The sequence below is a fragment of the Sceloporus occidentalis genome, unplaced genomic scaffold (genome assembly GCF_023333645.1).
Source record: "Sceloporus occidentalis isolate IW3139 unplaced genomic scaffold, rSceOcc1.0.p SCAF_1, whole genome shotgun sequence".
NCBI lineage: Eukaryota > Metazoa > Chordata > Lepidosauria > Squamata > Phrynosomatidae > Sceloporus > Sceloporus occidentalis.
In genome coordinates, this window is record NW_028316981.1 from 300,509,399 (window position 1) to 300,524,863 (window position 15,465).

Below are 15,465 nucleotides of genomic sequence, written 5' to 3' on the forward strand. Positions count from 1 at the left end.
GTGAGGCACCAGCACTCTTCAGCAGGGACGGCTAAAGACCTTGTAAAGCTGCTAATCCCAAGATTCCATAGGATGGGGCTACAGCATTTAAAGTGCTGTCAGACTTCATTATTTCTACAGTGTGGATGCATCCAGGATAAGCACATGTAGCTACTAGTACTTTGCTGAGCTTCCCAGGAAGTGAGAGAAGAGAGAGAAGTCTTATCTAGATCAAGGGAAGTAATAGTGCCACTGTATTCTGCTTTGATCAGGTCCCATCTGGAATATTGCATCCAGTTCTGGGCACCACAATTTAAAAAGGATGTTGAAAAACGTGTCCAAAGGAGGGCGACTAAAATGGTGAAAGGTCTGGAAACCATGTCCTATGAGGAACGACTTAAGGAGCTAGGGATGTTTAGCCTGGAGAAGAGAAGGTTAAGAGGTGATATGATAGCCCTGTTTAAATACTTGAAGGGATGTCTTTTAGCTGCTCCAGAGATTAGGACCTGGAACAATGGATGCAAGCTACAGGAAAAGAGATTCCACTTCAACATTAGGAGGAACTTCCTGACAGTAAGGGCTGTTCGACAGTGGAACAAACTCCCTTGGAGTGTAGTGGAGTCTCCTTCCTTGGAGGTCTTTAAGCAGAGGCTGGATGGCCATCTGTCGGGGATGCTTTGATTGAGAGTTCCTGCATGGTAGGGGGTTGGACTGGATGGCCCTTGCGGTCTCTTCCAACTCTATGATTCTATGATTTGGACATGGAACTAGAGAAACGCACCCCAACACTCACTTCTAAGTTGGAGAAAATTATTTTTTTCAGTTACACCTCCCAGAATTCCCCAGTCGTTGGCCATACTGGTTGGGGAATTCTAGGAGTTGCAGCCCCCAAAATATAGTTTATCTAAGCTGTGTTCAGTGGTTCAAAATGCTTAAGAATACTGTCAGGCCTGCATGTTTCTTAACATACTTAGAATAATTTAAACATATTTTTAAATTAGAATAAAATTGCTTCTCCCTTCTAAATTTCACGTACCTAATTTCTCCTGCCTATTTAATAGGAGTTGCTTTGTCTATCTTTTATCCAGAGCTGCCAGCTGATTCAGGAGGCTTTATCCTGTCAGAGTAGACCCACTGAATCACTGGGATCTACATAAGTGTTGACTTAATCATTCAGCAATTGATTCAATGAGCCTATACAAATTGAGGCTAGCAATTAGATTTAGGCCAGTTGATCAATCATCTGGCTTTTAAAATTACAATGGCATATACCTCAGCAATTATGTTGCAAAGATGATTTTTTAAAAGGGAGAAATGCAATGAAATAAGTATACTTAAAATGAAAGCAGTACATCTGAGAGGATGCACATAAGTTATTCTGTTACTGAACTAACATTCTGCAGCCAGGTTCTGAACATGATGGTTTTATTAAAAGATTTAGGGCCTCTAAACAAGCAAAACATATATTGGCTTACATATGTCCTTATAATTGATACTGTTTTACATCATATTAATGTAATAATAATAATAATAATAATAATATTTATTTACTACTACTAATAATAATAAAATTTATTTATATACCGCTATTCCATAGATCACAGCGGTGTACAACAATTGATAAAACAGTTAAAAACATCATAAACTCCCAACACCCCCCCACACACACACACAATGTTACAATACAAAAAACATAGTAAAAATTAACAACAACAACACCCCATACAAATGGCTCAGGAGATAGAATACATCAAACATCGCCAAGGGAAAAGAGTGACAACAAGGCTCATGGGGGAAAAGCCTGGCGAAATAAGTAGGTCTTCAAATTCCTCTTGAAAGCATCAAGGGAGGTGGTAGTACGGAGCTCATTGGGGAGAGAGTTCCAGAGCTGTGGGGCTGAAACAGAAAAAGCCCTCCGAGATGCTACATAACGAGCATCTGGAACTCTTAAAAGATGTCTCTCACCCGACCTGAGAGTGCGGGGCGGATTATATGGGGAGAGGCGGTCCTCCAAGTACCCTGGGCCCAAGCCATTTAGGGCTTTATAGATAATAACCAACACCTTGTATTCGGTCCGGAAGTGAATAGGCAGCCAATGAAGTTCTTTTAGGACTGGTGTTATATGGCTGGCCCTGGAACATCCAGTAACCAGCCTAGCAGCCATATTCTGCACTAATTGAAGCTTCCGGGTTTGGTACAAGGGTTGCCCCATGTAAAGCGCATTACAGAAATCTAATCGAGAGATTACCAGAGCGTGTACAACGGTCTCAAGGTCCCCCCGGCCCAGGAAGGGACGCAGCTGGCGTATCAGCCGAAGCTGATAACAGGTGCTCCTAACCGTCGCATCCACCTGAGCAGTAAGGTGAAGCGACGAGTCTAGGAGCACCCCCAAACTGCGCACAGAGTCCTTCACAGGGAGCGTGACCCCATTCAGGACAGGTGGAAAAATTTCCTTACCCGGGCCAGGAGAGCCTATCACTAGTACTTCCGTTTTCTCTGGATTCAGGCTGAGTCTGTTTTCCCTCATCCAGCCCATTACCGACTCCAAGCAGGCATTAAGAGGAGAGATGCCATCCCTAGTCACTGCATCAGTTATACCTCGCTCTTGCCTATCACTCTTGCCTAAAGGAGTCTGTTGTTTTGTACCTCCTCTGTTTCTTATTGTATTGGACTTAGGATGCTGGAACACTAGAGTTTGATCTCCACTGGACCACAGAAACCCATTGGGTAACCATGAGCAAATAACACTCTCTCAGCCTCAGTGGAAGACAATGACAATCTTGCCAAGAAACCTCATGATAAGTTTGCCTTGGGGTTATTGCAAGTCAGAAACAACTTAAAGGCACACAACAACAGATGTTTCTTACAACATTCACTGTCTTATTAACACTTTTTGATTATCTGTTTGAGCTTCCCCTGCTCAACCTCTAGTTTTCTGTTGTTAAAAATGTCCAACAGAGAGTTGTTAAAGATTTCCAACAGATCAACCCAGTCCATTTTCATAACATCTAAATCAGCTTGTACTTCAGTGTCAGAACTTTTTCTTATTGTGAGTAATATCTTGTTTACTCAGTGATGAACGTGGCTGGTGGGTTGCCTTAGTTAAGCCCCCCTTTTCTACTTTATGTGTCATACACACTGCTTCAGTAGAAGGGGGTTTATATCTGCCCCATCTCGGATTCGCCCCTTTTCACTTGCTGCCCCTCACTCCTGGAACCTTCTTCCCCCGCGAGCAATAGCCATCACTTCCTTAACCAGCTTCAAAACGGAGCTGAAGACCATCCTGTTCAGAGAAGCGTTCCCAGGCATTGCATAATTGTCACTTGCTATTTGATGTTCTTTTGTTGTCTGTTTTATTGAATCATTTCCTGTATTGCTATGTATTTTATATGTATTATCTTACTAGACAGGCCCCTTCCCCACCACCACTCACTTCTCCTTCTGTGTCGTGTCTTTTTAGATTGTAAGCCTGAGGGCAGGGAACCGTCCAATTAAAAAGATTGTATGTACAGCGCTGTGTAAATTTACAGCGCTTTATAAATAAAGGTTAATAATAATAATAATCTGTGAAAGCTCATGCTAAAATAAAAACCAGCTAGTCTTAAAGGTGCTACTAAATTCCTTCTTTTTTCTTCTCAACCTTTTTACCTTCAGAGTGTGTGTGTGTGTACACTTAAACTCACACATGTATACCATATATACTCAACTATAAGTCAACTTCATGTACAGTATAAGTGGAGGGTAGGTTTTGGAGCCAAAATTATGGATTTTGATATGACCCCTTTATAAGTCGAGGGTGTAAAACATAGGGGCATGTGACAAAGGACCTAAAGAATGAAGCAAGGAAAACAATGCCAAACAACTTACAAAATTCCAGAAGGCACAACTATTTGTGCTCATCCTAAAGGCTGGATGGGTGAGGGGGGGGTCAGTGCTTCCAGGACAGATTATACTTGTGCCTTTCACCAGGGCATGGTTCCTTTTTAAATAAGAGTGAGAGTATAGTACTTACATTGTCCCATGGATAAGTCGACTCAGGTTTTTGGGGTCAATTTTTTTTTACTAAAATTTCTAGACTTGCACATGAATACAGTGCTCCTGTGCCAAACGTGGGTGCACTATACGCGGCTTACAGCTTATGCCGAAGCCACGTAACAATTGAAGCTCATGGTGCGTGCACTGCCCCAAGTCACAAGCACGCACCCCATTGTTTGCAATGGGTGTGAGCATACACAGATTTCCCCTTACGTGGGGGGATCCAGAACGGATCCCCTGCATAAAGGAAGGGCCTGCTGTATACACAGTAGGTCTGATAGACATAAACATGCACACATGTGTGTATGCCTGAATCCTTTTTGTTAGTACCAACTAGAGTAGACGTATCCCTCAGTGACTGAATGGTGAGTGAGTCAACACATAAGTCCCGTTGATTTGGTGGTTCTGCGCTAAGTGCAACTAATGTGAGGATTCAGCCCCTCTGTCCAAATTTTGAAAAAGTCCATGGAGAGGTACACTTGGATGTGGCTTCACCTCTGAATTATTATTTGATTTTACAGCTATTTATTACAAGTCTTTTTTAATACTTAACTTCTGTTATGGTTTTTCAGGCCTTGGCAGACTTGGTCTACTCGCATCTTCAGTCGAATGAAATATGCTCCAAGCAGTTGACCCTGAGTTGCCCACTTTGTGTGAATCCCACCTGCCGAAAGACAAAGTCATTCTTTACCAGTCAAGAGTTGTGAATGGCCATTTGCAGAGGGATAACTGCAGGTTATCTACTGGAGCAACCTCATGGATTCTCCAAAGTCCCTGTCTTTCTTTTGCTGCTTAGGCTCCCTTCACATAAAACATTTTGCCTCCTGTGTGGCGTGAGTCCCAAGCATAGCAAAAGAGGGTTGGATTTCACTGGGGTGAAAGAGGGATGGATATGAAACCTTTTTCCTTTCCTCTCTTCTCCTTAATGGAGGGATATTGCATTGGGAGGGAAGTAATATTTTAAGGGCTCCATTCTTTGGGTTGCTGAGAAAACTTGTCTTCCTAAAAAACTGATAGGCATGTTGGGGACTGTTAGCCTTTCCCCAGCATAAAGGCAGCACCAGACACTCAAAAATTACAAAATGTCTGATCCACATTTTTCACCATGAACTTCATCTGATGGAACATATTCCACCAAATGCAGTTCATGATGAACAAAGTGGTTCTGTAAGTGTCATTGAGCCAGCATGGTGCCAAAAAATTGACTAGAAGATTTTGGCTTGTAGGAATTTATGCCTCCTTTGGACAGGTTTGATTTAATTCTAAAAGGACAACTCCAGAGATTTGGGCCTGAGGATTGTAATCCAGATGTCTTTGCAGAGAGATCTTAATATCAAAACTAGAGGGGGGAAATGCTGTTTTGGACAGCTCCTGGATTTGGAGAGCCATGCTCTTTTTTGCAAACTCTTTTCAATATCATTAAAAAAAAAATCCTGCCAATTGTTCCAGGTGGGGGACTACTATTTTTGTTGTTATTGTTTTAATACTCTGAGCTCTGTAGTTGACACACTGACCACCTTGCAGCTGCTGTTTTGTTTTTCAAATGGGGTTTGATGATCAACTGATGTCATTTTAAAAAAGAAATAGAACACATTTTAAATTTCAGATTTCTTTTTGTGTGGATCTCTTCCTTCCCCCAGTGCAGAACTGATTCTATGTGAGTTTAGCAAAGCTTTGCCACTTGGAACAACAGATTCTCCAAATTACATTTATTACAGTTTAAATAATATTTTCTTCCTGGAAATTTCACAATTTCAGTCCTCGTTTGAAAGAAAAGTTTGGTATATGGGCTGTTGGAAGGTTATCCTTAGTTTAATATGAAAAGAGATTATTGTGTCTTTTGAAAGAACATTCAGTGGTGACTGTGGCTGATGAATCTCTTCTGAATTTTACCCTTATTTTTTAAAGTATTGATCAATTTTTTTAAAAAAAAAACAAACAAGGTGCTGAGACCTTAGATCTAATCCTCAAGATCAATTCAGCACCTTGGGCTAAAGTCTGACACAAACTCACTGTCCCACTAACATAAAATCCCACCAGCCACCACTGAGAAAATTGACAGTGTGCATGTTGTTGAGCTCAACATGTGGATTTCTGATGTTTTCAACTTCTATTCTGAGAAGCTCCAGTCAATAAGGCATTATGAAGTTGTAGTTCAAAGCATCTGGAGAGTCAGTGTTTCCATCTCTGTTGTACCTTATCCTGGGTGCTGAGCCTAGATTCAATTGACAGTCAAATGAGAGTCTTCTGAGAGTCAAGTCCTGTGGGTGGCCTTTTCATATGAAACATCCATGTGCCTATGTTTTAGTACTTATTAATTAACTGATGAATATAGTTAAAACACTGTTGAGTGTGCAGCTTCATGCACAAGAATGTGGAGAATATGTGCAAATGGGCAGCATCTGTGGGTAATCCTGCACATTCGCCAATCTATATGGGTATTTCGAAAATGCAAAGATGTATTTTATATTGCCTATTTAATGTGCATAGTCTCCATGTAAAAGAAATATTGCCCAGGAAATACCCATTGTCCCCAAGGGTTTGTGTGTGTTTACATCCGGTTTCTGTCCAGTGTGATATACATTGTTCATTTGTTCATCTTCTCCAGCATTACATGAAGACAATGCATATAGTTGGGGTATTGTAACAAACCCCCTTTGGACAACCTGCACACATTCTCCATGATTGTGTTTACAACCATAAGTGTTTATGCACTATTTCTACTACTTGAATTAACATCAACCAGAAAATATGTTTGTATTTCATTAGATTAGGTTTTGTCTCTGCAACTGGAACTGTTTAAGAAATTCAGGCGTTACTTAAGAGACTGTTGTTGATATTCCAGTTTTTAACGATTACTTGCAAGCAAGGTTTCAGACTGGTAAATGTCACTGTTCATTGGGTGCTCTAAAGCTTTTAGGACGTCCAGTAGGAGATACCAGAAATGTTGGTCATGAGGGCTTGTTTTGACATTTGACACTAGGCTAACTAATAGAAACAAGCTTGCCATTTGAACATTCAGTAGGTAATTTCAAGATTTTCTGGTAAACGTGAATATTTTCTTGAGGGCCTTATACGATTATCAGAATTACCAGTATGTACGAATATTAATTCAATATTTCACATTTAACCACAACATGTAAGTTTTTACACCAATAGAAGTCCCTCAAGAAGTTGTCCCATTATTGTTAATTGTTGTCAGTTAACTTCCGTACAACATGGGGCTTCTGTGTAAGAAATTAACCAGCTTTCTGTTCTTCACTAAGGGCTTCCTTCTCTTTGAACAAGTGAGATATGAGGTTGCTTTTCAGAGTTGCTTTATAGATCTGCTTATCACTTTTCAGCTGTCAAACTACTGTGGTTTTTGTGGGATTTCTATGAATGCAAATTGATCTGTATTTAATTCATGTTGTCAATTAAACCCCAAATGATCTATTAGAATCTTTGTGTGTGTGTGTGTGTGTGTGTGTGTGTTTTAAACTCATGGTGAATACATGAGGTGGTTGTCAGCAGGTTTTTACCTCTTGTCATTGGTAACCAGTAAATATAAATCTTTTGAAGTTGAAAAAAGGATGGGTATCCTGGTTGGGAGATCCAGCATGGTGTAGTGGTTTGAGGGTTGGATAAGGACATTGGGAGGCTAAGGTTCAAATCTCCACTCAGCTATGGAAACCCACCTGGTGACCATGGGTAAGTCACACTCTCTCAGCCTCAGAGGAACACAAAGGCAAATTCTCTCAGAACAAATCTTGCCAAGAAAACCCCATAGTAGAGTTGCTGTAAGTTGGAAATGATTTGAAGGCAAACAATAACAACATAACAACAATTCTGGTTGGGAGTCTGGTGTAATTTGATCAAATGTAGTTTGCTTTAGAAGAGTCATCAGGGTTTGAGTGTTGGGCTAGGACTCTGCAGGATCAGGGTTCAAATCCTCACTTAATAATGAAAATCTGCGGGGTAACTGGGCAAATCACACTTTCTTGACCTTAGAGGAAAGTCATGGCAAACCACCTCTGAATTAATCTTCCCAGGAAATCTCTATGATAGAGTCATCATAAGTTCGAATCTGGAGGGTCATACATTCCCTACCCTTGTCTAAGAACACAAGGAAGGAAACCAGGAGCAAAATCCACATGTAGACCTACCTTGTTCTTAGTTACCACACATCTAGAATTAGTGTAGCAAAGTCAATCTGTCTGTATGTGGGTTCCAGTTATTATCTTAAACCTGTCTTTCAGTCTGTCTCCTGTATGTATTTTGCAGATAAAAATGCCAGCCTTTTTTTATCATGAAATCGTAAACTTGAAAGGACCTGCAAGGGCCTCCTAATCCAACCCCTTGTTGTGCAGGAATACACTACCAAAGCACTCCTGAAAAATGCTAATCCAATTTCTGTTGAATGACCTTCAAAGGAGGAGTGCCCCCCGCTCTGTGAAGCAGTCTGTTCTACAGTTGAACAGTTGTTACGGTAAAGAAGCTCTTTAGGTAAAATCTTATTTCTTGTACAATTTGAGTCCATTTGCTCATATTCTAGTCTCTGGAGCAGCAGAAAACAAGCTTGCTCCAGCTTCTACATGACATCCCTTCAGATATTAAAAGATGGCTATGTCTTGCTTCCCCAAGCTTAACATATCCAATTCTCTAAGTCATTGCTCATTAGACTTGGTTTCCAGACTTTGGCTCATCTTGTTTCCCCTCCTCTGAGCATGTTCCAGCTTGTCAATATCCTTCTTCCCCTGTAGTAGCCAGAACTGGACACAGGTGAAGTCTGATCAAAGCAGAATAGAATGTCACTACTACTACTACTCTTGATCTGGACACTTGATGCAGCCTAGAATTACATTGGCATCAAACTGTTGACTTTAGCTTGTGGTCTACTAAGACCTCTAGATCCTTGTCATGTACTGCTTTTAAGCCAGATGTCACCCACCCTGTATGTGTGCTTTTCATTTTTCCTGCTTAGATATGTAGTACCTTACATTTAGCCCTGTTGAAATTCATTTTGTTAGTTTTGACTAATTTCTTCAGTCAGTAAAGGTTATTTTGGATTTTGATCCTGTCCCTTGGGGTATTCATTATCCCCCCATTTGGTGTCACTTGAAAATTTGATAAAGATGCCATCTACCATTTTAAAAGATGTTACACAACTCTGAGCCCAGAACAGAACTCTGGGGCATGTCAGTAGCCTTTTCCCTCCAAGATGAAGAGCAAACATTAGTGAGCATTCTTTGGATCTGGTTTGTCAACCAATTACAGATCTACCTAAATGTAGAAATATCCAGCACACAGTTTACGGCCACCTTGCTTGCAAGAATATCACAGGGGATCTTGTCAAGACCCTTACTGAAAGCAAGATAGTACTATAGGTACATCCAGAGAGTTCCACTGATGCACCAAATGTGTAGCTCTTTAAAAAAAAAAAGCTGGATCCCATTTTGGGAGAAAGATGGCATACAGTTGCAATAAATGAATAAATAAGATTGTTTTTTGTGGGTTTTTTGGGCTATGTGGCCATGTTCTAGCAGAGTTTCTTTCTGACGTTTCGCCAGCTTCTGTGGCTGGCATCTTCAGAAAAAGATGCCTCTCTGAAGATGCCAGCCACAGATGCTGGCGAAACGTCAGAAAGAAACTCCACTGGAACATAGCCACATAGCCCGAAAAACCCACAAAAACCTATGGATGTCGGCCATGAAAGCCTTTGACTTTACAATAAATAAGATTATTTTGGTATCACTTATTTTTAAGAAACACATACTAGCTCTTAGTAAGTGTTCCTTGCTAAGTGTGGACAGACTGTTTTACTATCTGTTCTAGACCCCTTCTTGGTATTGATGTCAGTTGACTGTTTGGTAGTTGCTCGGGTCTTCTTTTTTGCCCTATTTGAAGATGAGAACATTTCCCTACCAATACTCTACTGGGAACTCCTGTTTTTCCAGAATTCTCAAATATTAACACTGGCTCTTAGATCTACAAGACCCTTTAATATTTTGGGTGCAGTTCATCTGCCCATTCACTAGAGTTATATAGAGAGCTACACATTCCTGAATATCACGTCTGCAGTGTTCCAACTGCTATATAAACATCTAAGTACCTTTGTGAACTTTATCTTCCTTTCACTTTGGCAACTAGATTGGGTCTTGTAATGTTCAACCAGCTCCTTCCCAAAGTTGTGACTAGGGTGAATTCACACAACTGCTAACACTGCTCACTATAGATATTTCATGATATCCATCTGAGTTCCCATGAGTTCCAACTTTAGGTTACTGGGAGTGCTGGGTGGCCAAAATGTAAACAGTATCCTTCATTCCCAAATAAATTCACCAGTTCCTCTCTCCTCCCTTCATTGCCTTCTGTTTAAAATTGGAAGAGACCACATGAGCCATCCCATCCTACTGTGCACTCCTGACAGATGGTCATCCAAATTCTGTTTAAAGGGCTCCTAAGGAGGAGGCTCCGAGGCTCCACTACACATTGAGACAGCATATTCCACTCTTGAACAGCTCTTACTGTCAGGACGTTCTTCCTAATATTGAGGTAGGTGGAATCTCTTTTTCTGTAGTTTGAATCCATTGCCCCATATCCTAGTCTCTGAACCAGCAGAAAACAAGCTTGCTCCATCCTCAATGCGACATCACTTCAAATACTTAAACATGGTTATGATGTCACCTCAACCTTCTCTTCCCCAGGCTAAACATACCCAGCTTTTTAAGCTGCTTCTCATAGGACATGGTTTCCAGACCTCTCACTATTTTGATTGCCCTCCTCTGGATACATTTCATCTTATCAGTATCCCTCTTGAATTGTGGTGCCCAGAATTGGACATAGTATTGCAGGCAAGGTCTGACCAAAGCAGAATACACTGGGCCCTTGGTTTAGTTCCAGGACACTCCTCTCCCCCCCCCCCCACCGCGCAATGGATACCAAAATCTGTGGATGCTTAAGTCCCATTAAGTAGAATGGATGGTAGCCCTTATATAAAATGGCAAAATCAAAGTTTGATTTTTGGAATTTATACCGTCGGCCCTTCTTATACACAGATTTTTTTATACACGGATTCAAGCATCCATGGTTTGAAAATGTTCAAAAAAAAGTATAAATTTCAAATATCAAACTTTGATTTTCCATTCTTTATAAGGGACACGATTTTGCGATGTCATCAATAATGGGACTTGAGCATGCATGGATTTTGTTATCCATGGGGGATCTTGGAACCAAACCCTAGCGTATAACAAGGGTCCACTGTATACAGTGGTCCCTTACCTTACGCAGGGGATCCATTCCGGTCACACCCCACGTAAGGCAAAAAGTGCATCTGCTCAAGCCCCATTGGATATAATGGGGCTTGTTCTTGCGGCGCGGCTGTGTGCACCATTCTCCCTTTTGCTATGCAGCTTCAGCATAAACTGAAAGACACGTATAGTGCAGTCATGTATGGTGCTGGCACACTGTATTTTAAAAAAAATATTTTCAAGCCATGGATGCTTGACTCCATGGATAAAATATCAATGGATACTGTGAGCCGATTGTAGTGTGGTACTGTTACTTCCTTTGAGCTAGACAGTTCATTCCTCTTGATGGAATAGTAAGATCATATTGGCTTTTTTAGCTGTTGCATCACATTGTTGACTTATGTTTAGCTTAAGGTCTACTAAGACTTCTAAATCTCTTTCACATATATCATTGTCAAAACTAGCTGTACTCCATCCTCTCTCTCTCTCTCTCTCTGTGTGTGTGTTTATAACAGGAACCCTGACTATACTACTATCAAGAGGGCAAAGTGTAAGCCAAGTGACAGAAGCCACTCCATCCTCTCGCTTTTGGCCCTCACTTTTAGACAGAGAGGATAGGTAAAAAGCCTGGAACAATAAGCAGGACCATAACTGAATTTAGACCTTGGCAAGTGCCACATAAATATATTTGTATGCATGTTATATGTACAATTTATAGCCCACCTTTCTCCTAGCACAGAACCCAAGGCACAGGATACGCAGAGAAGTTGGAAATATATTTTTATTATCAGTTCCTAAGATGAAGCCACCAACTCCTTAAAGGTCTCTTTCATTCTACACAATTACAGCACTTTGATGAACTGACGTAACTCCATCCTGTGGAATCCTTGAGTTTGTAGTTTTCTGAGCTATGAAGATTTCTCTGCCAGACAGCTCTAGTGTCTCCCCAAAAAACAAATCCCAAAATGTCGTAAGGTGTAGCCATGGCAGCTGAAGTGGTATCAAACTACTACAGTTGTGTAGTGTGGATGAGAAATAAGCAGAGAAGTTTGCTGTTGCAAACACACTGCCTGGCTGGCAACTCAGTTGAGAATCAGCACAGACTTGAAAATTGACGGCTAAGTTTTGTGGGAATGTTATAATGGCTATAAAAATTGATTGGCTTTTTATCTGTGTTCCAAAGAAGGGAGGCAGAATTAGCTGGCATTAATTATGAGACATCTTGTTTTATCCCACAGTAGCAGGAGGTATTTAAAATTCAATGTTTATGTATCCTTAACCTCAAGTGAGATAATTACCCCAACCTGTTTGGTTTACTTTTTGCTATTAGTCCATAATGCAGATAACAATTAATTTTCTAGCTTCTAACAGACAAGAGGATGATTGGGTGAGCAGAGCTGGTGGTTTTAGATTAGCAGGGAGTATACAATTAGTGTGCACACTTTCTTTTGCTGTGTTGCTTAGCTGGCATCTTTTCAGAAGCATCAGTATTATAATAATAATGTTAATTGTTTCTATTTGCATTTGAAAAGGATGGGCAAGGCAAAGGGCTCGGTATGAATTTTCTGCCCAAATCATTTTATCTTTTCAGAATACACCCTTGCAAAGAGATAGTGTTGTTGGGAGTAACACAACTAGCTCAACATCCATCCTCCAAGAAAGGGACAGATGGGAAACTCAGCATGTGTCCTCAGGTCTACTGCCCATCTATGTGTGTGTGTGTGACATTTCCATCATAGGTGGGGAAGACTGAGCCAGAAGAGGTTGCTTAGTGAAGTGTGTGTGTGCGCACATATGCATTCGTGCCATCAAGTCCTGTCAATTTATATTGGCCCCATGGATTTGCATAGGATTTCTCAGGCAAGAACTATTCAGACGTTCTTTTGCCAGTTTTTTTCTCTGAAATATAGCCTACAGCACCTGGTAGGTGTTTGCAGTCTCCCATCCAAACTGCCTTTCTTAGGACTTTATCACATGGGGCAGTTGAAAGTATAAACAGAGATGATCCCATGAAAATTGCACATTTGCAATGAAGATGACATTGCGATTAAACGGTAATTATCCTGGGAATATCCTGGGAATATCATGCAATTGCAAGAAAGCTTTTTGCACGACGTCATATTGAAAATCCCAAAAATGCTTTCTTGCTGTTTATTGCCAGGTTATTCCTTTGATAATGGCTCTTTTATTGCACTGTGTCTGAAAATCTTAATTGCAATTTAATAGTAATTGCACGATTTTCACAGGATAAACTCTGTTTAAACTTTCAATTTTCCTCTGTATGATAAAGTCCAATTTTATTCCAAATTAGTACTTTCAGGATGGTAGGAGTCTGGTGTTTGGATCATTTCTCTATTCAGTTAATTTCTGCACATTTAAGCAGCATGCAGAAACATTTAAAACATTTTAAAATACATTTTAAAAAGTTAAAGTAAAAAAAGAATAAAATCATTTTATTTATTTATTTATTTATTTTATTTGTATGCCACCTTGCGCTCAGAATGGCTCACAGATAAAATTAGTTAAAAACTTAACAATAAAACTCTAATAACAATTAAAATCACTAAACTCATTTAAATAGTATAAAGTTATGTTAAATATATAAAAGTTAAAAATATGAATAAACACAATGACTGAAGAAGCAGAATATAAAACCAAGGTAAAGGCAGCAACAGTGTGGGGGGGCGGATACTTGAGTGTATAAACTCTGAATAAAAATGCAGTTTGCAAAGATGTAAAAGCAGTAAAGTTCTTTGAACACCTGGGTGAATAAAAAGGCCTTCAGCTGGCACAAAAAAGACGATGATGATCAGGGGGGTGAGCATTCCACAAATGTAATGCTACCACTTGAAAGGCCTTCCATGTACCTGGTAACACAACCGTATCTTACACTGAACTGGATTAGAATCATACAATTAGAGTAAACCTCAGAGGCTATCCAGTCCAGCCCTTTGCTGATGAAGAAATATCAGAATCCCTGGCCTGTTACAGACAGCCAAAATAAAGCTGCTTCGAGTCACTTTGGAGGTATGGTGTTTCAATGATGCATGCGTCCTAAGAGTCCAGAAGCCACACCAAAGCCACGCTCCAGACTGGAGTGTGGCTTTGGTTTGACTTCTGGACTCTTAGGACACATGCATCATTGAAACACCATACCTCCACTGTGACTCGAAGCAGCTTTATTTTGGCTGTCTGTAACAGGCCCCTGATAAGTGGGCATTCAGTCTCTACTTGTAACACATGTTGATGAAATAGAGTCCATCCATTTTAAAGCAGTTTGTCCATTGTTAAATACTTTATACCACCAGGAAGCTCTTTCTAAAGTCGAGTTAAAACCCTGTTCTTTCTAACTGGAACCCTTTGCTTTGGGTTCTACACACTGCCATAGAACTGGGGAACTCTGGCCCTCCAATTTGAATTCTCAACTCCAATTTGCCTGAGCCAGCATAGGCAGTGACCAGGAACAGTGGAGGTTGTAGTTACATACATCTGGCAGCATTGGATTAGACTGTGCTGTGGGCTTGTCTATTCAAGGGAAAAAACCCAACCCCCAAATCTGGTGTGATGAGGCCACATGACTTACTGTCATATCTGCAGCAAACTCAGGGTATACCATCTTAATCTGGGTTAAAAAAAAACTCATCATTTTTTCCAGAGTTTGAAGGAAACTCCTGTGTTTCCTGTAGTGTGAACAAATTAGGGTTGCCATAATTCTCTACTAAAAACCGGGACAAAATGTAGGACAAAATTTAGACCAAAATATAGGACAATTGTAGGATAAAATTTAGCCCAAAATGTAGGACATTTAAGAAAAATTGAGGACCTTAAATGTCCTACATTTTGGACTAAATTTCATCCTACAGTTGTGCTATATTTTGGTCTAAATTTTGTCCTACATTTTGTCCTGGATTTTAGTAGAGAATTACGGCAACCCTATGAACAATGGATCCACTCTGGATTTCGGATAGTGTGGGGAGGCAGGGCAGGTTTTCCCCTCCTCAACACTGCTGTGATCTGGGTGTCTGAATGCAGAGCAAGCGACTGAGGAGTTTATCACATGGGGGAAATTCCGTGCAAAAAAGGAGTGGCTTTTGTCTACTTTCCCTCCACTTTCTGTTTGGGTTAACATTAGTTTAAGAATGACATAGTGTAAAAATCAACCCAATTTTGCAGGTTCCCCCCCCCAATTTAACCCCCCGCTTTTGCACAAGATCTCCCCCAT

At 40.5% G+C, this 15,465-nt stretch overlaps 1 protein-coding gene across 1 annotated transcript in view; it reads left to right on the forward strand.

The window, feature by feature from the left end:
• LOC149324157 (ferrochelatase, mitochondrial) overlaps positions 1–7,455 on the forward strand; it is a 33,685-nt gene extending 26,230 nt beyond the window's left edge. The window contains exon 11 of the mRNA XM_089497212.1: positions 4,587–7,455. Coding sequence (XP_089353338.1) covers positions 4,587–4,721 — 135 coding nt within the window. The 3' untranslated portion in view covers positions 4,722–7,455. The remainder of the gene's footprint in view (positions 1–4,586) is intronic.
• The last annotated feature ends 8,010 nt before the right edge of the window (positions 7,456–15,465 follow it).